The sequence below is a fragment of the Pituophis catenifer genome, unplaced genomic scaffold (genome assembly GCF_029215685.1).
Source record: "Pituophis catenifer annectens isolate HBS135680 unplaced genomic scaffold, rPitCat1.0.hap2 SCAF_11, whole genome shotgun sequence".
Taxonomy (NCBI): Eukaryota; Metazoa; Chordata; class Lepidosauria; order Squamata; family Colubridae; genus Pituophis; species Pituophis catenifer.
The window spans coordinates 21,308,900-21,334,210 of NW_027256891.1; the positions used below are offsets into that span (position 1 = coordinate 21,308,900).

Here is a 25,311-nt window from a genome sequence, read left to right on the forward strand (position 1 = left end):
ATGACCATGGAGACGTCTTTGGACAGCGCTGTCTCTTCAGCCTAGAAACAGAGATGAGCACCGCCCCCCAGAGTCGGGAATGACTAGTACTTATGTGCGAGGGGAACCTTTACCTTTACCTATTTTGTCAATAAAGATGTAAGATCATAATGTCTCTCATTCAGGAATTTGTCTACAATGACTTGGCCGTCCACAAGATTCTACAGCAGCAAATTCTGAGATTATCTTTTGTCTTAAATATATTACTTATATATATATATATATATATATATATATTACTTATATATATATATTCTTACTTCTTCATAGGGTTTATGTGTGTTTTTCCTCTAGCCAGGTTTTCCCTACGTAACCAAGGTTTTTCTGCAGCTTTCTACTGAGCTAGGGCTGCAGAAAAACCTTGATTACATAGGGAAAACCTGGCTAGAGGAAAAACATATATAGAACTCTCTCTATATATAACTTTATATATAGAGAGAACTCTATTAGTCATACCCTGTTTGACAAATTTGTATAAAGGCAGTTCTCTATCCCTGCCTTAGAAAAGAACAATGATTCCAGAGCAACAGATTCTAATTAATTTCTCTGCTGTAAATCCATAAAGGGAAGCGTTTTTGAACAAGGCTGTATGATTCTCCTTGAAATGTCTACTTAAAAAAAGTTGATGAATGCAAAAGAGAATTGGTAGTAAGTAGAAATGAAAAAAAAATATCTATAGCTGGTGCTACCAATTTTTTTTTTTAAAATACTACAATCACATCATTAGTATTATTACTACATTTACTTTATCAGAGATTCTTATTCCAAATCCAATAATGGGAGATGTGATAAGGGGGGAAAAATGGCAGATCATGTGTTGATTGAAACAGAGATGAAGCAAAATATATCTCGAGTCTTTGCACAAGGGAGCACGGCGGCTTGTGTGATTGATTAGGATGCTGGGATCAGTGGTAGGCTGCAAATTTTTTAACAACCGGGTCTCTGCCCTAATGATTGACTGGGTGGGCATGTCTGGGTGGGCGTGGCCAACTCAATGTCACTTACGTCGAGAGGTGCTTCATCTCACCTGCCCTCTCATGGCCATGAGGATGCTGCAATGGTCGTAAGTATGAAAAACGGTCATAAGTCACTGTTTTCAGTGCCCTTTTTAACTTTGAATGGTCACTAAATGAACTGTTGTAAGTCAAGGATTACCTGTGCAAAAACACAAAAAGCCTTTTTGCTTGCAAGAAGCTGCCCTAAATATCAGTCATTAGATTAGAAATGGGGCAATACACACTGAAGATCAATGACAGTCAGAGCTGTGGCTGGAAAGGATTAGGCTAGAAATACAGGCATACCAGAATGTTTCCTTCCTGCTTCCCTTGCAGGATTAGCCCTGTAAAGTGGGAAAAGATTTCATCCACCAACCGGTTCTCTGAACTGCCCAGAAAATTAACATCTGGTTCTGGAGAACCGATGCGAAGTGGTAGCATCCCAACTCTGGCTGTGATAAAAGTTAGCAAGCATATGCTTGAGATCTGAATGCAGCCATGGGGTGTGGTTGAGTTCCCATCCTTCACTCCAGCTCCTGCCAGGGAATGAAAGGCAACAGTGATGTCCAGTGGTGGGTTTCAAATTTTTTTACTACAGGTTATGTGGGCGTGGCTTGGTGGGCATGGCTTGGTGGGCATGGCAGGGGAAGGACACTGTAAAATCTCCATTCCCTCCCCACTCCGGGGGAAGGTTGCTGCAAAATGTCCATTCCCTCCCCACTCCAGGGGAAGGTTACTGCAAAATCCCCATTCCCTCCCAATCAGCTGGGACTCGGGAGGCAGCTGGGGATGGGGCCAGTCAGAGGTGATATTTACCGGTTCTCCGAACTACTCAAAATTTCCGCTACCAGTTCTCCAGAACTGGTCAGAACCTGCTGAAATCCACCTCTGGTGACATCACTAATCATATCAACCTGGAAGTGCCTCGGTACTTCTGACAGAAGTGCAAATCTTTGCACAGCCTTAATAGTGAACACACCACTGAGCTAAGTGCAATTTAAAAAAGAAGAAGAAATGCCTATCATATAGAATGTTAAACTGATTACAACCAAGGTTCCTTTGCCCAACAACTTTGCGAAATCTCCCTTGCTAAGTGTTTTCTCCTGCATCTTATTACATGGCCAATCAATCACTTAAGTAAGGGCAACTGGTAATAAAAACCCCAGTGTTCTGAATTTAGCATTCAAATCTAATCTATAAAACATTCAGAGATGTATATACCAGCTGGAAACATTCACAAATGAAAGTTTAATCAGAGTACATGGGGGAGAGAAAAAAAAAATACTAAGAAAGGTTTTCTTGAAAATATATTTATGAATGAGTGTTTTGACCTTCGGTGTCACCTGCAAATTGGCTTTAGCTCAAAGGGATGATAGGTGGATATGCAGCGGCCGACAGGAGCGCTCATATATTATTGCATCTATTAAACTCAGTTTCCAAATGGAGCAACCAATTCTGTTTGAAGTATATTTACTCCTAGGCTCTGTCTACCAGCATATGCTCAACTAGCTGGAAAGGAAAGGATGACGGCACCATATATTAGCATCACGGATCCAATGTTCTCTACTTTGGTCTACGTACTTTTGGCATACATTAAATTTTCTTGGAAATGAAACTAATCCCTCTTCATAGAAATATATCAAAAGGTATTGCAAATGTTGAAGAGGACAGACTGTTCTGCGACGAATGCCTTCAAATTCTGTCTCTGGTAACCACAGTGGAAACTTTGGCAGATGGCGTTTGGGGCAAATCCAACATGCCTATCACCATTACCAGCTATTCCACTCAATTAGTTCTGCCATAATGTAGTAAAATTAAGCTCCACATTTATGCATCTGGGCCAAGTCCTATTTTAGCAATGAGCCAAGCGATACCCTACCTCCTATTAGTAAAGTGGTTCTTTCTTTGCGTTCCACATTTTTCCTGTATCATCATCAGGCTGTGCTGCTATTTGCCATATCTTCAGCTGCATTGTGAGGGCCATTCAGATCAGCTAGCGATTAGCTGATAACTTTGCTGCCTCGATTGGAAGCTAGATGTGAAATTAATTACAATATGAATGTGAGGATCATGCCAATATTTAAAATACTGTATTTTTCAGAGTATAAGATGCATCTTTCCCCCCTAAAAGGGGGTGAAAATTTAGGTGCATCTTATACACCGAATGTAGCCCCGCCTACCCACTGGCCCCCACCTTTTGGCCTCTGCCTCCCAGCAATTTACCTCTTTGCAGCAAGCAGCAAGAAGAAACAGACCATTTCAGCTTCAACACAGCCTAATTAGCCCAAGTTGATTGTCCATTGGATCGGCCTTCTGACTCTCAGCTGTTTTGCGTGGGCCTCTGCTGATTGCTGCAAGGAGGTAAATTGCTGGGAGCAGATTTTTTTTTTCTTGTGCTAATCAAGCTATGCTGAAAATGAAAATGAAAGTAAAGCAGGCTATTTGCTGTTTGCCGCAACAAGGCAAAATTGCTGGGAGGCAGAGGCAGATTTCTTTTTCTTGTTTTCCTCACCAAAAAAGGTAAGTGTGTCTTATAGTCCAGATCGGCTTATACTCCAAAAAATACGGTAGATACAATGGAGAAGCAAATACAATCCTGCAGGATCCAATCCAATTTGGATCGGTCACCAGGACCAGAGATTTAGTCTTCTGAGCTTTTGGACCTGTGCTGGAGCCCATCCTCGGGGAATTTCTTTCTTACTGGAATGTTAGTAAGTTAGGATGGGTCATATTATATATATAATAAATAGATTACATTTATTTCAATACAAGAGAGGATTGTAGAACAAATTTTGGTGAGAACGAAAGTGGGATTGTAACAAAGGCACCTATTATTATTGTTATTAGTATTATTATTATTACTACAAATTATCCAGTAGCCACATATGGTGGCAGGAGCTCTGCGTGAAACTGTCAACATGTGAATTCCATCACACCTCCTTTCCCAGGAAAAGGAAGAAGATTTGGCTGGGTTTCTGATTCAAACAAAACAAAACCCACAGTTCCTTCACAAGACATTATTCATCAATTTATTATAGTCTTTCATTATGACCACTATTTTAGACTTCGAAGAATGTCCTGCCAGTGGGACCATTTATGGAATGTAGCGTCCAGTGTTAAAATTGGTGTGTTCTGTCTCTGAATGGGCATTTGTTGATCTCGGCGTCTAGGACACAATTGCAGAAAATTGAATTTAAAAGAGATTGCTCCCTCAGCTGATATAACTATAGAGAAACTCGGGATATGTCGTGCTGGCTGACCTCTGTAAAAGAAAAATGGTTTATCGGTCTCCTTTAACAGGAAAGCAGAAATGTCTTTGCCAAGAGATGACTAGCCAGCTACATATTTAATAGTGGATATGGGAAACATATGTGAAATAATGCCATATTGTTTAACATTTTTATATGCCATGCCCACGGGAACCGAAAAATACAAATGTTCCAGATTTTGTTGGTCGTTGTTGGTATGAATACATTGAAGGAAGGAGAGATGTATTTGTTGTGGTCCGCCAGCAGCCTGTGGAGCTAGCAGCAGAGTCGGACAGTGAGGAGGTTAGGGAGGAACATGGGCCAGTCCTGGAGTCTGGGGAAGGCTCGGATGAGGGCTCTGCATCGGAGGCAGAGAAAGGGCCATCTGTGAGGTACATGCTGCCTCCGGAGCATCCAGAGTCAGACCTCAGCGAGGCAGAGGAACAGGGGGAGCCTGTTCTCAGTGCGCGCATGCACAGAGTTGCCAGAAGGCAAGAACAGTTAGAACAAAAGGGACAACTCAGGAGTAGGGCTGGAAGATGATTGGCCCCTCCCATAAGACTTAAAAGAGGAGCAAAGACACGTGGGCCTTTGCAGGAAGCAACGTTGTTAATTCTGTACAGTTTAAAGTCTGAAGCTCTGTTTGATTCTGGACTCTGTGTGGCTTTGCCAATTAGGTCTTTGGCAGCATGTCAAGAGAGATAAAGGTGGGTGATTATCAGCCTTATCCCAAAAGACTCTTTAAAACTATTTGGGATTCATCTGTGAATGAACAGAATTCACAGCTGTTAAAATAAAACAAGTTTTTGGGACTATTCGTGTGTTTTATTGACTCAGGAAGCCTAGGTCAGAACAGAACTGAATGATGGGAAGGAGAGGGAAAACACTCCAAATCAGATCTTCCTTTTTTATTATTATATAAATACTGGTGGGAATGTGTGGGTTCTCTTTCATGAATGAATTAATGAATTTGCCAAATCTATACAGCTGCCCATCTTGTGTATGTGGGCCTTTTGCAGGAAAGCAACGTTGCTAACTCTGTTTCCAGTTGGCATCTCTTGTTTGTTTCTGAACTTTGTGGGGCTTTGCCAAGTAAGGCCTTTGGCAGGGTGTCAAAGAAGATAAAAGTTGGTGATTATCCCAAAGGACTTCTTCCGAAGGACTTGTTTTGCAACTAATTGGGACTCAGCTGGGAATGAACATATTCTCAACTGTTACAATAAAATAGGTTTGTTTGGGACTAATTGTGTATTGTAATGACTCAGTAAGCCTAGGTCACAATATGCAGGTTCTATATCCATGTACTTGTAGAAGATGACCAGGCTGAGCCAAGGAAGGGGACAAACATGACATTCGTCTCAACTCCTTTCATGCCCACCTTGAATTCAGTTGACTCTTATCTACCACCAATTTGCTTGGATCATTAGTAGTTCAGATTCTTGTAGAGAACTTAAGCTTGAAATAACCCTATATATTCATTTGAACGGCTTGGACTCCTGATTTCCTGCACCTGGCAATAATGCACATCCTACTACAGTAATCTCAAAATAAGAAGAATTTCACTAGTTTCTAGAGTGGATTGCAGGGGGTGTTAGTTCTCCATAAGATTTCATTTATAACACATTGGTTTTGACAAGGCATTTAAAATATTCCCAGCCACGGTAGATTTTCATGCAAAATAATCTTCTGGCCACTGTAGCAATATGGCATCATTAAGAGGAGGTAGAAAGCTACAGAGGGAACTAATAATAATAAAAGAGTAAACATGTTGTACTATAGCTTTTCTGAAAGGGGATTCAATTTCCAACTTACCGGCTCATTGGCCTCCTTATAACACCGACATTTGTAAAAAAACAAGGACCAGGGGAAAAACACAAATTATGACTGAGACAGAAAAAGCTAAAACGACTGAAGGGAGTAATCATTCTTGGTAAAACTATATCTGATGCTCCAGGTTGCCAGTAAGTGTCTCTATTTTCTCAAACATTCAATACAACTCTTACATTTCCCCACATGTAAGCATGGATAACACACCAGATTTTGTGACTCATTTCAAATAGTCCAAAAGTGCCCAGACAAGGAAATTAACTTGACCCATTCTACTGTCCATACTTATTCAATATAGCCCGATCCACTAAAAACCAAAGTCTATTTATTCAGTTGAAGTTCCTGGCATGTTCTGAAAACTCAGTGATGGTATGAGGACAATCACATGGTGGAGACTTAACTGTTTGACATAATCAATTCAATATACCTCCAGTCATTTGTAAAATCAATTATAGTTAATTTCAACAGAGCTTGTCAACATTGATTCCTAACAACTGGCGCTCAATCAGCCAACTTCTAATCACTTACAGAATGCAAGTCATTGTACAGGACTTACAACAGCTCATTGAATGACTATTCAAAGTTACAGTGGCACTGAAAAACGTGACTTATGGCCGTTTTTCATATTTACAACTACGGCAGCATCCCTGGGGCCCCATGATCAGAATTCAAACGCTTGGCAACTGACTCATATTTATGACGGTTGCAGTGTCCCGGGGTCATGTGATCACCTTTTACGACCTTCTGACAAGCAATGTCAATGTTGTAGCCCATACGCGGCCTGTGCAGTTGTAGCTGATTCAGACAGCGAGGAGGCTGGTGTGGTGCTGCGCCAGCAGCCTGTGCAGCTGGCACTCAAGTCAGACAATGAGGAGGCTGGAAAAGATGTGGTGACAGAGGCAGGGATTCAGCCAGGGCCTTCAGAACCTCCAGAAGCTCCCTTAAGTGAAGAGGACAAAGAGGAGGAGCCTCTTCTCGATGCACGAGCACGCAGAGCTGCCAAAAGGCAGGAGTGGCTCCTCAGGAGGAGGTCTCCTCAAGAGTAAGGCTTGGGGCTAATTGGCCACTCCCTTAGCCTATTTAAGGAGGAATGCCGACTGAAGCAATTTGCAGGGAACAACTTAGTTCACATACCTTCATGTCTTGTCTTGCTTATCTTATCAGCTTCCTGCAAATTGTTCTGGGCATTCTGCCAACCATAGTAAGTTTTCAGTTATTATTCTTTGAATTCTTGGCGGCTGTTAATGCAATTAATTAACAGCCGTTGTTGTAAAAGACTGGTTTATTCAGTAAACTAAGATTTGAACGGACTTTGTGTGTGCTACGTTCTTTGGGGTCCGTAGCTGGGGCAGAACAGTCAATGGGGAAGCCAGATTCATTTAACAAACCATGTTACTAATTTAACAACTGCGGTGATTCACTTAACCATTAAGGCAAGAAAGGTCATAAAATGGGGCAAAACTCATTTTAACAAATTTTGAGATAAATTGTGGTCCGTAATTTGAGGACTACCTGTATTTAAGCCATACCCATTACCAAAAGCTGGAGAAGGCTGACCATCTGGTCAACCATCCCATCTTCATGTTGTTAATCTATATATATAAAAGCGAAAACCACTCACGCATTAATCACGAAATCTCCAGAACCGTAAAGCCTACAAACTTGAAATTTTCCACATATGTTCCTCTTGGCTTCTAGGTGCTCACTAAGAAATGACCATCAGAGCATTAGTATTTCCTATATTATTATAACATGCTCTGATGCTAAGGAGTTGTACCAGTGGTGAGTTGCTCCCAGTTTGCATCGGTTCGCAAGAACCAGTAGTAAAAATTTGTAGTAGTTCGGAGAACCGGTAATAACATTGGCTGGCCACGCCCCCGAACCAGTCCCCAGCTTGGTCGCCACTCATTTACCCTGCCCACATCATCAGAGGCTTCTTTTTTTTTAACTTTTAAAAGCATTTTTTCTACAACCTCTTCGGCAGAAGAGGTTGTAGGGAAAAAAATGCCTTTAAAAGCCTCTGGCGATCCCAGCTGAGTTGCCTGATCGTCAGAGGCTTCTAAAAGCATTTTTTTTTCTAGAGCAATCCCTTAACAAGTATCAGATTTAGTTAGATAAATAAGCTAAAAATTTTGCTGGTTTAAATTCCTGAAACTCATAGAAGTCAATTAGTGGCACTGACTTGAAATCTTAATAAATATTTCAATAAAGTGCCTTGATATTCAATCAGTTTTCACCTTAAATATTTTACTATATCAAATTTTAAAATTTTAGTAGGGTATTAAAATAATGGCATATTAAAACAGTATTTCAGTTCTTAACTAATGTATTATTTAAGGTATTTTATAGGTGCTATACTTTTGGGGGATCTTAACGCCACATATTTTTTCTTCATTCATTCATTCATTCAAAAGGAGGGAGGGAGGGAAGGAAGGAAGGAAGGAAGGAAGGAAGGAAGGAAGGAAGGAAGGAAGGAAGGAAGGAAGGAAGGATGGATTTGAGGATTCTTCTATATATCCTCATATATTTTCTATATATCCTTATATATTCTATATTAGTAGAAATTTTAATTCTTTCCAAAGAAAGGTTATGAAACTAAATTTAATGCCAGGGATCCTTGGTGTCTCTGAGCTTCCTTGTTTCCTTGCAGGCATTTCGTTACCCTAAATAGGTAACATCATCAGTACTACTCACTGCTAGTGACTAGCACTGATGATGTTACCTAGTTAGGGTAAAGAAACTTCTGCAAGAAAACAAGCAAGCTCAGACAACACCAAGGACCCCTCATTTCAACTCTGAGCTACCAATATCCTCCTTTATTAAATTTAAAGTAGAGATTTGTCTAACTGATCATTTGGAACAGGGGTGTCAAACTCGATTTCATTGAGGGCCGCATCAGGATTGTGTTTGACCTCGAGGGGGGCTGGGGTGGGCGTGGCCAGGTCGACGTCACTCATTTTGGGGGTGCCTGTGGTAGCCCGCGAAAACGGGTTTCTGAGCGCCGCTTTCATCTGTGACGGCCTCCTGCAACCCTTTGTACGACTATAACCTTGTTGCTGGTATCCTTATGATTTACACTGACTGTTTCCTAATAGGATTTGATTGCTTATTTGTTCCCTATGACTAACATTAAGTGTTGTACCTTGACAAATGTATCTTGTCTTTTCATGTACACTGAGAGCATATGCACCAAAGACAAATTCCTTGTGTGTCCAATCACACTTGGTCAATAAAGAATTCTCTTCTCTTCTCTTCTCTTCTCTTCTCTTCTCTTCTCTTCTCTTCTCTTCTCTTCTCTTCTCTTCTCTTCTCTTCCCTTCCCTTCCCTTCCCTTCCCTTCCCTTCCCTTCCCTTCCATTCCATTCCATTCCACTCCATTCTATTCTGCCAGTGAAAACAGAGCTCAAAGGGGCCACTTGCTGCCCTTATGAGCTCCATTTTTGTTAGCAGAGGCACCATGGACAGGTCCTTTGCTGTTTCCAGGGTGGCCCCAGACCTTAAGTTTGACGCCCCTGGTTTGGAACAATTAGCTATGGCTTGATTAGATTAAGTAGGCATATCTTGGCTTGTTTCTAATTTTTTTTCTAATTTTGGATGTGAGTTTGGCCGTAAGTGCAAAGAACTCATTCATTTTGTAATTTGTAAAAAAAAAAAAAAAATGTTTGTTCCAATGTGATCACCAAGAGAAAGCTAAGAGACGCTTTCTCAAAAGGTAGCACAGACACAGGAAATGGTGATATGGAAGAGAGACTGGGGGATCTTCTTCAACAAAAAAGAAAAGCTTTAATTTGTGAATACTTTGTAATTTTGATGGGTCATTTAAAAAAAGGAAAGAAAAGGAAGATAATCACACAGTGTTTTTTTTTTCTCAGTTTCAAACAATAACCACCTTTGTGTGTTACACTAAAATTCCTTTACAGCTAACCTGAAACACACATCAAAAGCGGCAAATATTTAAGCTGCCATTTCATCTGATTACAGCAGAGAGAATGGAGAAATTTGACTGGCATGAAAGAATCTCCTCCATTTTAACGACACATCTTAATTTCAATCCCGCTTGTTCTGAATTACATTCTTTTAAGGAAAAAAAAAAGGGAGAGCCTTAAAAACACTGTTTTAAAATGATCTTCAATCATTTTATCCTTATCTTTGGAACAACATACCAGCCTAATTCATTTTAGCCATGATTTTCCTGTACAAGCTATCATGACTAATTCTTGCACATTAAGAGTTATAAGTCATGATTCATGAACAACATGGTAACAAACAGTAGTGGGATTCAGCCGGTTAGGGGAAATCTGGTAGTTAAATTGCTGACTGGCCCTGCCCCCCCTTTTTTTTTAAAAAAATTGATTTATCTGCCGCCCTTCTCCGGAGACTCAGGGCGGCTTACAGTATGCTAAGCAATAGCCTTCATCCTTTTGTATATTTATACAAAGTCAGTTTATTGCCCCCACAAACTGGGTCCTCAATTTACCTACCTTAGAAAGGATGGAAGGCTGAGTCAACCTTGAGCCTGGCGAGATTCGAACCTGCAGTAATTGCAGGCAGCTGGTCTTAATAACAGGGTGTTTTAGACCACTGTACTACCAAGGCTCCTTTTCTCGCCTCTTCTCGTCCCGCCCATTCTAGGAGTCTCCACGGGTCCCATTTTGGCTCCTAGGTAAGTTCTGGGAGGCCTCTTAGGCCCAAAATGGGGCGCAGGGGGCAGCACGTTCCCTCCCACAACCCGTTTTTGCTCCCAGGAGGGTGTAGGAGGCCAAGTGCTGCCTGTCACGCCCACCATGGCCACACCCACCCAGTCGATCATTAGGGCAGAGAACCGGTTGTTAAATTATTTGAATCCCACCACTGGTAACAAACAAGCAATCAGTACATGGTGGCTTAGTATAATATGTGCACCAAGCACATTGGTCTACTGGTAGTATCTTTTGCTGGTTTTCCTCTAGGAACTGGCTATATGAATAAATGAAATCTGCCTGTTGAAGAGGAAACTTCATGCAAGCATTAAGTAGGATAGTAACTCTAACCTACAAAATTTAACCAAAAATAATTCCAAATGACATGAAAAAAGGGCAAGACAAAAACCAGCAAAGCAAATTACCCAGGATCAGTGTAGGTCCACCTTTTCCAAGGTGGCCCTTCAGACAATGGGGAAATCCAAAACTTTTCCCTACCAGTTCTGTGGGCGTGGCTTGATGGGTGTGGCTTGGTGGGTGTGTGACTGGGAAAACCAACTAACACACTTTACCCAAAAATAACACAAAAGCTACACAACTGACTGACACACAATGCAACAAGCAGGAACCTCACAGAGTCACAGAGAGCTCAAAAACAAACCATCACACTTTTCACAAAAATACCAGTTTGGGCAATAGGTAGTAAAAAATACTTTAAAAAGTAAAAAAAAAAAGTTCCGACAATTGCATGGCACAGCTGATTGTCACAGCTGATTGTAGGAACTTTTTTTTTTTTTACTTTTTTAAAGCATTTTTTTACTACCTATTGCCTGAACCGGTAATAAAAAAATGCTTTAAAAAAGTTTCTTTAAAAGTTCCGAGGATCAGCTGTGCCGCACAATCGTGGGAACTTTTTTTTTTTTTTTAACTTTTTAAAGCATTTTTTTACTACTGGTTCAGGTGAACTAGTAGCATTTTCACTACCGGTTTGGGCGAACCGCCCTGAACCTGTAGCACTTCAGCCCTGCCTTCAAATATGTTAAAGTACACCTCCCAGAATCTCTGAGAAGGAGACAAAAATAAAACAAACACCCTACAAAGTCCATACAAATAAGAGAGGTATTATAAATAAACCCAACTCTTGTTTCATTTTTCCACCTCTTTGGGTAAGATCATCTATAAACAATGACTTTAAAAAATGGAGCAGTTTTCTACAAGGCAAAGAACAATTTTAAGCCCCACAGCCAATCCCGAAATATCCACTTATAATACATTATACAATTTTCAAGTTAAATGTTGTGCATCAAATGTTGTCATTCATCAGTTCATCCCTTGAAGCGAACGGCGGTAATTTCTTTCCTGGCGAGTCAAAACTGATGGACCAATCTGGAAAGCCTTCACCTTTAACTGTCATTGGGCAGACTTAAATAGAATTCCATCCTCAAAGTTAATGAACTGCTCATAACTGTCTGCAGACATTAACTTAATTTGTACATTTCTGTTTCTCACACGGTAGCTAGTGCCCTACACTAGTGCAATTTGTATATCATTGTACCGACTGTGCACCACAGCCATACACCCATCCTCATGTGGTTTGACTGTGGCCCCACACCCCAGATATATCTTGATGAAGGCGTGAAAATACACCCTTGGCACAAATTGGAGAACTGATCCACAAATTATGAGCTTCGTAATTTATTCCAATTGAGGGCAACAAACTCTTGGTGGCTACAAGTAAAGTTGACATCTGAAATGAGCTGGAGAAATGAAAAGCTCAGTTCTAATAGTCATTTTGGATGCTGTACAGCTATGTAAAATAAAGTTTCATTAACATGACCATGGGGTGAAGTGAAATAGATGGAACTGAAGATTTGCGATGAATCATCATTACCAGCCACAAAGCTACCATTGGATATTCTGGGAAGATTTTAACAGTTCTTATCAAAATTGCTGTCCTTCTAGAATCATGCCTTGCTTTACTCCTTTGCCCCATCATTTCCTTTCTCCTTGTAAGAAAACCTTAGGTCTGCCTCCTTAGTAAGACATCCCAGTGCATCTGCTCAACTTACTTTGTCACTTTTCTAACTTCAGCATGTTGCATCAGACTTGTGGCATTTATAGTTATCATTAGGACAAAAAAAAATATTCTAATTAGGATGATCCTTTAAGAAACAAATAGAAATATGATCTCAAATTTAACTTCAAGAAAATTTGTTTACTAATTACCTTCATTGCATCACAGCAGTAAAGGAAGATTAGAAGGTAGTTAGGGAAAACCAGCAGCATGGCTGGAGAAGAACAGAAAAAAATTATATCATCTATCTATCTATCTATCTATCTATCTATCTATCTATCTATCTAAATATCTAAATATCTAAATATTTAAATATCTGTCATCTGTCTATTTATCTATCTGTCCATCCATCCATCCATCTATCTGTCACCTGTCTATCTATCTATCTATCTATCTATCTATCTATCTATCTATCTATCTATCTATCTATCTATCTATCATATCTATCTATCTATCTATCATATCTATCTAAATATCTGTCATCTGTTTATCTATTTATTTATCTATCTGTCCATCCGTCCGTCCATCCATCCATCTACCTGTTGTCTGTCTGTCTGTCTGTCTGTCTGTCTGTCTGTCTGTCTGTCTATCTATCTATCTATCTATCTATCTATCATCTATCTTTAACATCATCATCAATCTATATTTAAAGGGGAGGTATTAATGCTGCTTATCCAGAGATGACATAGTTATAGAAGAAATTAAACATTTGGGTTTTTTCCCCCCATCTCTGTGGTGAAGCATTACTCAGTAATACCTTTCTTTACCCTCCCTATCATACCAGATGGATGGATAGAAGTGTTTTATAACTCTCCCAAAAATATCTCTCTCCTGGCCATCATGAGTAAATGAAGAAGACGACTTTGTAATGAATGCCTGCCTCTCTGAAGAAACCTTCATCAATAAGATTTTCTAGGATCTTCATAACCATGGAAGAATCTTTGAAGGCATAATCTCCTGTTGACATGTAGTAGGTGAAAGATAAACCCAAATAACAGATAGTCTACTCAACTATCAGTCCCTATGAGAATATTCAGTGAGTGGGAATGCTGTAGCCCAAAGCAAATGAAAAAAAAATTGCTATGGAAGACAGTTTGCTTAATGCTTTCTCAAAGAAATATCATTAAAATCATTAAAATAAATAGATTTCTTAATTCTTTCTTTTGCGAATGAGGAGAAATGTCCTCAATCAAGTGTTCTTGAGCACAACATTCAGGAGAGAGGGTTTTTTTTTTTTTAATCATATATCATATCATCTTCTAAGGCTCAGAGAGTAAAGGTTGGCGTTATTCAAATATTTCAAAACATGATTTCCATGAATTTTTGCTGTTGATTTATTCCATTAACACACATTTTTTTCAAGTGGAACCCTCTGAATTTCCTTCCTTCATTTTCAGGAAAACATAACGAACATAAATTAAATGTTCTTTCTTACCGGTGGTTGGGTCCATGACTCTAGACTTGTCTCTTTTAATGGAGTCTGAGGTCTTCCCACATCTTTTGAATGCTTTGGGGGGGAAAAAGAGAGAAACAGGAAAAAAAAAATCTGCTGTTAGTTGCTTGAGAGACTAACACACCCAGATTTGATTTACAATTGTGGGGAAAAAATGGAGATAATTTGTGCAGTCCTAAGAACTATGGGGCTGTAAACCAGTGGTGGGTTTCAATTTTTTTTTACTACCAGTTATGTGGGTGTGGCTTGATGGGCGTGGCATGGCTTGGTGGGCGTGGCTTGGTGGGCATGGCAGGGGAAGGATACTGTAAAATCTCCATTCCCTCCCCAATCCAGGGGAAGGTTACTGCAAAATCCCCATTTCCTCCTGATCAGCTGGGACTTGGGAGGCAGAGAATAGACGTGGGTGGGGCCAGTCAGAATTTTTACTACCACTTCTCTTAACTACTCAAAATTTCCGCTTCCGGTTCTCCAGAACTGGTCAGAACCTGCTGAAACCCACCTCTGCGGTGAACCTCTGAGATTATTTTAATGACTACAGTAGAAAAATTCAGGAAAGAGTTTCTTCAGTGCCTTGTCCATGCCCTTTTTTTTTTTTTTCTAGTCGAACAGAAAATCCTCCAACTGCAAGATAGGAAGCCATGTTGGCTAGCTTTAGAATCTAATTAAGGATCTGCTCATTCTGGATTTGGCTCTGGATTTTTTTTTTTCTAAATGTAAGGACTGTCAGCATTCCAGAAAAAAACCCACTCCAAGTAAAGACGCGGAAGCAAGCATTTTCCAAAGTTCTCTTTACTAGAATAGGCAAACTGGCACATCTGGGAAAACCCGAATCTGAAAAGCTCCGGTTTTCCCTCAGTAAGTAAAAAACCCCCAAACCATCCCCTCACTCCTCAGTCGATCACATGCTCCAATCAACATCCGTCCCATCTCGACCCAGCCCCCTGACCACTCCTTCTCCAGATGCTGGATCGCCCTGACCTTGACTGACAGGTAGAATGATATCATGTCTACTAATAACCCCTCTCCTTAATCCCCCTCCTCCTTTCCCACACATGAGAAGGTGGCAGCATGGAAGCTTCCGGCCTAATATGGCTTCCAAAGCTGACAAGGATGTCGCTTCCAAGTATGTAGAACCAAGGAATCAAATTATTTCATTGAAAATGAACAACAACAACAACAACAACAGAGCCTTGGTAGTACAGTGGTCTAAGGCACCCTGTTATTAAGCTGGTTATTAAGACCAGCTGCCTGCAATTACTGCAGGTTCGAATCTCGCCAAGGCTCAAGGTTGACTCAGCCTTCCATCCTTTCTAAGGTAGGTAAATTGAGGACCCAGTTGTGGGGGCAATAAGCTGACTTTATATAAATATACAAAAGGATGAAGGCTATTGCTGAGCACATTGTAAACCGCCCTGAGTCTCCGGAGAAGGGCGGCATATAAATCAAATGAAAAAAAAAAAAAGAGGTGATTGCTTCAGGGACTCACATAAACAGCAGAACCAACACAAAATATGTCATGAAATGCTTTGAGGCACCGTGTCTGTGTACCGTATATGTTGATATACGCACAGATGGATAGACACATGTAGATGCAAAACACACTGGAGCTTGACTGCAGAATGATAGCGGGTAAGGGGGAAAGTTAATTCTCTTTTTCACTTTGTGGATTCTCTCCGGATTTATCAATAAAAACAAAAATACAGGGATGATGAAGCTACAGTAACGGTTCCCACAGACACAGAATCACACTGCCTGTGATGGGGGTTGTTTTACGACGTGCCCTAGTGAGGGGAAAAAAAAAATAGAACAAAAGAAAGTGTCCTTAATAAAGAGCAACAGTGTTTGGGAAATGAAGTGGAACTTAATAGCTGATTGACCTTCCACCTTACAGAATCCCGTATCCATGACTGCTCCCTGTTTAGAAATAAATACATGAATGAGAACGGAATAAGAAAAACACGCCACACCGACACGAACCAATGTTGTTTGGAAACCATTTCTCTTGCTGAGGTAGGATGTTCTTCTCCCCAGTGAAATGAGATCTAATTTTCCAGCCACCTTGCAAAAAAAATAAAATAAAACCCTGCTAATGTACATAATGATTGTTTAATTCCACCTATAAATGTCCTGGATTTGATGAGCCCGGGGACCAAAGTGCCACCAGAGTCTCCAGAGTGTCTTCACTAAAATCTTGTGTCTGAATATTGCAGGTCCTAACCCAGACACGGCACATTTAATGAATGGCAAACACTACGCTGTTCCCTCTCCTCTCCCACAGTCACTTCCAGCTCTTTTTAAAAAGAGCTTTAGATGGTAGAATCATAGATTTGGAAAACAGCAAATGTTTCCTTGACTTTCTGAAGGACGATTCTCATCTGTCATCTGCTCCTCCATAACTGTCTGGTTTGGTTCTGCAACCCAACAAGACAGAAACAGACACCAGAGGGTAATTGGAACTGTAGAAAATACAATTGCTACCAACTTGCCTTCCATTGAGGACCTGCATGAGTCAAAAAGAGGGCTGTGAAAATACTTACAGACCCTTCACATCCTGGACATAAATTGCTTCAACTCCTACCCTCAAAACGACACTATAGAGCACTGCACACCAGAACAACTAGACACAAGGACAGTTTTTTCCCAAATGCCATCACTCTGCTAAACAAATAATTCCCTCAACACTGTCAAACGATTCACTAAGTCTTCATTATTACTATTAATCTTCTCATTGTTCCTATCACCCATCTCCTCCCACTTACGACTGTATGACTGTAACTTGTTGCTGTATTCTTACAATTTATATTGACTGTTTCCTAGTATGATTCGATTGCTTATTTGTACTCTTTGACTATCATTAAGTGTTGGACCTTATGATTCTTGACAAATGCATCTTCTCTTTGAGAGCATATGCACCAAAGACAAATTCCTTGTGTGTCCAATCACACATGGCCAATAAAGAATTCTATCTATCTGTCTGTCTATCTATCTATCTATCTATCTATCTATCTATCTATCTATCTATCTATCTATTTAGAACAAAACTTCAATTCTTTTCTAAAGGTACGTAGAGGTACTACTCCTTTGCTGCAAAGATTGAACAAAATCTACTGGAAAAATCAATGAAACCAAAAGAAGGTTGTGTCTTTTCTGCTTCGATTATTACTCTTTCACACACCTGCCAAATTTCACTTCCACCCCACAAAGAACTGTTGGCTCCTGATCTCCCAAAACAGGGGGGACCAGTGTTCCTTTGTTTATGTTCCCAGCCATCTGACATTTAAGCTTAATACGCAGAAGAAAATTAAATCCATAATGAGATGAAGATGCTATGATTGATTTTGATCTGAATGGTACATTATCGCTCCAACAGCATGCTTACAGCTCCCAATGCTCCAATCCTGGGACCAATAAAATTTTCCCTGGCAGTGAAGCAGAGATGTTAGCAGAAATCAAGCTCTCATAATAGCATGCTTAACTAAATCTCAAGTAACTTTTTAAAACTATAGCACTTTGAAATAACCTACAAGGGTAACCGGTAGACAGATTGAGCATGAATGCTTGGAGAGCATGAAAGAAATAAGGTTCCATGAGAGCATTCACAGAAATGGTTTCCTTCGACATTCACAGAGTAAAAGGGTCATTATATTCATAATGAAAGAAAATGGCTTTCCAAATCCTTTTAAGTGCTAATTTGACCAATTGGGGAAGGCAAGACTTTAGGTCTAAAAAACCATATTTAAAAGACTCTAGTTTGAGTTCTTTTCACAAAAGCAGAGAACGTGGTAACATTTATATGTACTCATTTTATGTGTTTATGGCTATGATTTGCTTATTTATTTCCTTCTATTTGTGCCAATTTTTTTTTCATGTGTCCATGTCTATGTCTATACTGTTACTTGTTTCCTTGTACTTGTTGACAAATAATAATAATAATAATAATAATAATAATAATAATAATAATAATAATAATAATAATAATAATATGACTTTCCTGTATCCAAAAAGTCATGGGAACATAAAGTGGAAAAGGTTATAGAAAATGAGAAGGTGAAGATCTTTCGAATACAGACGGATCGTCACTTGGAATACAACACGTCAGATATCACAGTTGTCGAAAACCAAAACGTACAATTTATTGACATCGCGGTACCAGGAGATGCCAGAGTCGAAGAAAAAGAACTGGAAAAGATCATGAAATATTGCGACCTGGCCATCGAAACTACACGGCTATGGATGAAACATGTAACAGTGATAGCCATTGTCATCGGGGCACTTGGTACCATGTCCAAGAATTTTATAAGATACATCAACAAATTGCAGCTTCCTGCAATAATACCAGCAGAACTGCAAAAAACTGCGCTACTTGGAACATCGTACATCTTAAGAAGGTACTTGGTTGATACCTAGGATGCTGGCAGCAACCCGTATCAACCATTAGCACTAGTCAATGGTATTTGTGATACATTTTTGAATGTTCAGTTGACTGAGTTTCATGTTTAATGAATAAAGTAAATAACAACAACAACAACAACAACAACAACAACAACAATCATGATTCATTGAATCACAATTTGGCTAACCACATTTTTAGCCTACATGTTATACAACCAGGTCATGTTAATCATTTATACCTCTATATGTCATGCAAATACTGTAAGTGAGTAACTAGCAGCGCTAGTTACACACTTATTTGCTACACAGCAGTGCTGGGGAATTCATTGGAGCCTGCTGATTAATCCATTATAGCTATTTCACACGATTAATGCAACCAATCTTTTAGCATTATCACTTTGTTGCATTTTAGTATCTCGTGACCAAAGGCCTTCACAATTTAAGGATTGGTGTTATATTATAATTTAAGCCATGTTGTGTTTTGCTGATGTGAAACTGATAGATTGGACTGACAGATTATGATTTTAACATTAGGTTTTATTTATTATTCATTATTTTATTCTAGAATTTTTAACTCAATAAGCCTTCAGTGTTTTTAGTTTGTTCTGGTCTTTGACTGTAATAAACATTGGCTTCATCTGACTTGAGTAACTATAGTTCAGCGAAGTGGGTTCAGTAAGTGGATTCCCCAACCAGAGTTATTTTATGTAGAAGGGAAAATATCATCGAAACTAAACAAGGCAAGACAAGGAAATTTTAGATTTTGAACATGGTCTCCTTCATAACTGCTCAGCTGAGTCAGGTTTCAAAAATAGAATGCTGGACAGCTCTGATCTTCTGGGTGATTCAGAAACTGGGAAACAAATTGTGTTGTGTGTCTATAAGATTTGTTACAGAGTGAAAAGATAAACAAATAAAGAATATAGAAGAGAAAAAGAAAGAAAGAAAGAAAGAAAGAAAGAAAGAAAGAAAGAAAGAAAGAAAGAAAGAAAGAAAGAAAGAAAGAAGGAGGGAGGGAGGGAGGGAGGGAGGGAGGAAGGAAGGAAGGAAGGAAGGAAGGAAGGAAGGAAGGAAGGAAGGAAGGAAGGAAGGAAGGAAGGAGTGTTGAAAACAGTAGAAAATGAAGGAAAAAAAGATACTTGGAATCTTCTAGACATACGTTCTGCTTGGTAGTACCAAATGAATGAACTTAATTCCCTTCACAGTCCTTTTTAATTGGTAAATTCAGAAATCACTAGTTCTTTTTTTATCCATTTTCAGCAAAATGTCAATGGAATCTTGGAAACCATCTTCTCTACTCTAAGATTGGAGGATATTCTGTAAAGTTACATTTTGTTCTCGTTTTGTTTACCAACCAAAATGCAACTCTAGAGAGTAGTAGACTATATGCTGAAACCAGTATGGGAACAGGCAGAGCCTTCTTTCTTTCTCTTTTTTTCAGCCACAAATTTGAATAGATGGATTCATCTTACATGCGATCCTTTGCCCTGTGACATCTGGGCTGATATTTGTGGTTCCTCTTAGAGAAACCATGTTTTACTTATATGTGCTCAGATTACATCCAAACCACCAAATTGATCCTACTTTACTGCATATCTTTGAAAATTATTAATAATAATGGGGGTTAGGAAACTTGGTTCAGAATTCATCCATATAGATCACATGGGGGCTAAGGTTTTATATTACTGAAATCATATGACCTTTGTAACCGATGCATTTCTTGGCCCAATACGAAACAGTCCTAAATAATTCAAGTTTGGATTATTTGAAGGACGTCAGTACTTCTATAAAGCTATTCCTATTTTATAGACGTCTTTTGAAGATATTACCTACTTAGGCTCTTTTTAATGGTGGGCCCTTCTCCCTCTACATGTTCCTCTTAAGAAAATCTGCTTGACCTTTGCTTGTTTTAAAATGAAATCTGTCTTTTAATGGCTTTTTAATGGCATTTGCTCCTGATGGATACTTTGAAATGATACGCTTGTCACCAGGTTGTGTATTGTTTCTTTAAAGAGAATTCATGAGTGCAGTTGATGTTGAACTATATATATATATATATGGGGAGAGAGAGAGAGAGAGAGAGAGAGAAAGAGAGAGAGAGAAGGCTTCCTTAAGATCTCTGGCGTCTTGAAAGATTTTTTCCATAATGAAAATTATTTCTACAAGCTACCCGGTTGTATGTAGTTTAGCTGGTTAAGTCTGGGACTTATCAAATACTTGTCACCATGGGCAGGACATGACTCAGATCCATTCTACAGAGGCAGCTCAGCCTCACCAGCCTATTTTTCCATCTAAAACTGCTTTTGCCAAAATGACATCTATCACTCCTGTTCTGTTTGTTTGTTTGTTCGGAAATACGCTTATGGTTCCCTTCTGATCAACGAATTAAACGGTGCCGTAAAACACGTAAATTGCAAATCCTGTCTGCCTCCAGTCATCACTAGACAGGGAAGGAGACAACTGACATAAAGAGCAAAACGATAATCTATTTATTTACATGGGGGGGGGGATTAAAAAAAGCTTTAGAGGCTCAAACTGCATGCCTTAGGGATGCTTCTACAGGAAGGAAATGTTTATAGTACTTATGCGTCACCGTTCTGCACCAAAGTATGCTTTGCCCTTCTTCATCTCTTTCTGTTCGCCTATTGCACACTCATTGGTAAAAGTGTAGGGTGTCATAATATCACTGTAGTTGTTCTGGGTGTTTGGAGAGAGAGAAAAAAGGAAACACCTCATCAGTAAATAAAAAAGTAAAATTTTCCCTGTCAGTTGGGTCTAGCTCTAGGGAAGGTGTTTCTCTATTTCTTGGCCAAGGGAACGAGCATCTCAAGATTTAAAATGGACACCTAACAACAAAGAATGTTCTTTCTGAGCCAACTCAGAAAGCTCAAACTACCCAAAGAGCTGATGATTCAGTTCTACAGAGGAATTATTGAGTCTGTCATCTGCACCTCTATAACTGTCAGGTTTGGCTCTGCAACCAAACAAGACAGACACAGACCTCAATGGATAGTTAGAACTGCAGAACAAACAATTGCTACCAACCTGCCTTCCATTGAGGACCTGTATACTGCATGAGTCAAAAAGAGGGTTGTGAAAATATCTACAGACCCCTCACATCCTGGACATAAATTGTTTCAACTCCTACCCTGAAAACAATGCTATAGAGCACTGAACACCAGAACAACTAGACAGAAGGACAGTTTTTTCCCCAAACGCCATCATTCTGCTAAACAAATAATTCCCTCAACACTGTCAAACTATTCACTAAGTCTGCATTATTACTATTAATCTTCTCATCATTCCTATCACCCATCTCCTCCCACTTATGCCAGTATGACTGTAACCTTGTTGCTTGTATCCTTACGATTTATATTGACTGTGTCTATATAACTATGACTATCATTAAGTGTTGTACCTTATGATTCTTGATGAATGTATCTTTTCTTTTATGTACACTGAGAGCAAGAGTGCAGAGAAAAGCAACAAAGATGATTAGGGGACTGGAGACTAAAACATATGAAGAACGGTTGCAGGAACTGGATATGTCTAGTTTGAGGAAAAGAAGGACTAAGGGAGACATGATAGCAGTGTTCCAATATCTCAGGGGCTTCCACAAAGAAGAGGGAGTCAAGCTATTCTCCAAAGCACCTGAGGGCAGGACAAGAAACAATGGGTGGAAACTAATCAAGGAGAGAAGCAACTTAGAACTAAGGATAAATTTCCTGACAGTGAGAACAATGAATCAGTGGAACAACTTGCCTGCAGAAGTTGTGAATGCTCCAACACTGAACGTTTTTAAGAAGATGTTGGATAACTATTTGTCTGAAGTGGTGTAGGGTTTCCTGTCTAATCAGGGGGTTGGACTAGAAGACGTCCAACCAGTTAGGCAACTCTTCCTTCATCCAGTGGTGGGATTCAAGTAAGTTAACAACTGGTTCTCTGCCCTAATGATTTCTTTCAACAACCAGTTTGCCAAACTGCTCAGAAAGTTAACAACTGGTTCTCCCGAAGTGGTGCGAACTGGCTGAATCCCAGTACTGCCTTCATCCCAACTCATCTTCACAGTGGAAAAATTTAACCAAACAATATATCCTCTGCTGTAGCCAATAGCAACCTTTTTATATTGAAATTATTTCTCTCTCATAACATAAAAACATCACTTCCAGCAAGCAAGCTTATAGCAGGATTCTCAAGAGGTTCAGTGAACACAATATAATGAGATTTAATCCTTTGAGAGATCATCAAGTGGGGAGGGAGGGAAAAATCATATCTTTTTTTTTTTTGCTCTCCACTATATTCAGTTACCTCTAAATATAGTATGGATTTAGGTCTGGGGAAAATAATAGTTAGCAGTCGAGTAAGGTGGGAGGTAGAATGACTAACAAGATAAGGAGAGCTCAAAAGGAGGTTTAACAAAGCCTTCCGTGAGATTTGGCAGATGCTTCTATGGTAGATTGTCAAACTTTACACTAATCTTTCTGTAAGAGTTTTAAGGGCTTGCATTCCTCCCTTTTGCTCTTTTTGCTGGGTTGATGCTAGTAAATTATAGATCAGGCTTTCTGAAAATGAGCAGAGACTTCTTAAATTACAGCTAAACCGAGGAAGAATATTATTACATGGTATTATGATGGAGGCCCAGCAGGGCTCCCCACTTCCTTCACTTTTCCACAGCAAAACGCAACAATATCAGGAGGGAAAGTGCTGCACAATGAGGTTATCCAAAATGCAGTTCAACTTAGAGCTGTCTCCATTGGTGGGTATTCATGCAGCAGATTCTTTTTTTTTTTTTTTTAATGTCAACATCAAATCCAAATTCTTATACACAGAGAAACCCAATTCAAGATCTACGACTGGGGATAAAGGAAAACACAGCATTTAAATATATATATATATATGTTTTCTGAGGTTTTCACGGGTGTTTGTATGTAGGTCTTTGGTTATTCGGGTTTTCTCCCGCGTAAAATTGGAGATTTCTTGGCGACATTTCGACGAAGTCTCATTCGTCATCTTCAGGCTGGTGTTCTCGGCTTCGTGCTTCCAGGAGCAGCTGCGATCTCACATTGCTCCTGGAAGCACGAAGCCGAGAACACCAGCCTGAAGATGACGAATGAGACTTTGTCGAAACGTCGCCAAGAAACCTCCAATTTTACGCGGGAGAAAACCCGAATAACCAAAGACCTACATATATATATATATATATATATATATATATATATATATATATGTATGTATGTATGTATGTATGTATGTATGCATGTATGTATATATATGCATTACTGTTCTAGCTAGGGTTTTTCCTATGTAAATCAAGATGTTTATATAGCCATAGTTAAGTGACATCCCAAATCACTATTTTCTAGGCTTTATCAGACATTTCAGCAGCATTATGCTGTCTGTTGTAAGACTTAAGTGAGACTAAAATAGATCTATTTCTGGCTTATTTGCCTTCATCAGTTAACCACACCCTCATTTTATGACTCCTCCCTGTAATGGTCAAATATTTATTTTGTTCTTTTTTCGTAGGTCTATATGTGCATTACTGTTCTAGCCAGGGTTTTTCCTATGTAAATCAAGATGTTTATATAGCCATAGTTAATTTTGTTTTGTTCATATTTGAACAAAATAAATATTTGACCGTTACAAGGCAAGAGTTTAAATAGTTTTTTTTTTCCTTCTAGCTGATCAGCTGGGACTCGGGAGGCAGCAAATAGATTGGGGGAGGGGCCAAGCAGAGGTGGTATTTACCGGTTCTCTGAACGACTCAAAATTTCCACAACTGGCTCACAAGAACCAGGGAGAACCGGTAGCAACCCACCACTGCTATAGATACAACAAGAAGGAAGGAAGGGAGGGAGGGAGGGAGGGAGGGAGGGAGGGAGGGAGGAATCATATGCTAACTCATAGCTAAGAGTAGACCAAGTTCTCCAAATCTTCAGCATCTTTGTGCAATTTGTCTGAACTGTGTAATTATTTTCTATTTAGTTTGTAATTTTTTTTTAAAAAAGGTAAAAATATCATACCCATTTAAATCAGCAGGCAGCCCCAATCTATCATTTCTCTATCAGAACATGAAACAAATAAATACTTTCACCTGGTAATCAATACAGAAATACAGGTCGTTCAACTACCATTACAAATAGGATTTTTTTTTTTTAAAAAAAAAAAAGACCACTTCCCCGCAAGTAAATATTGAGTTTTACATTTACATAGATTGAGTTTTTCTTTATGTAATGTAAGTGTTTCTTACATTATACATCTGATGCTGTTTACCTAAACCTTTCTCTCCTAGCTTCCTGTTGTGGCCTATCAGCCACCGGCCCCTCCAGCAGCCAAATCAGAGGAGGAGGAGGCATGGGAGTCAGCATCAGTATCGAGGCAACCTGAGAGCTCTGAGAGAGAGAGACAGAGGGCAGAGCCTGGGCCGTCCGTCAGCCCTCAGATGGAGAGTCAACAGCCCCCAGTCTGAAGGTGGCTGATGAGGAAGAGGAGGAACAGTTGGGTCCAGTGCCTGACGTGCAGATGCGCAGAAGGCAGAGGAGAGGAGAGCAGTGGAAATCTATGGGCCAATCCTTTGGAAGGAAGAGCCACCGCTGCTAGC

At 39.6% G+C, this 25,311-nt stretch overlaps 1 protein-coding gene across 1 annotated transcript in view; it reads right to left on the minus strand.

Moving 5' to 3' along the window:
• PCDH11X (protocadherin 11 X-linked) overlaps positions 1 to 25,311 on the minus strand; it is a 559,346-nt gene that overhangs the window by 269,024 nt on the left and 265,011 nt on the right. The window contains exon 3 of the mRNA XM_070952127.1: positions 14,298 to 14,369. Coding sequence (XP_070808228.1) covers positions 14,298 to 14,369 — 72 coding nt within the window. The remainder of the gene's footprint in view (positions 1 to 14,297; positions 14,370 to 25,311) is intronic.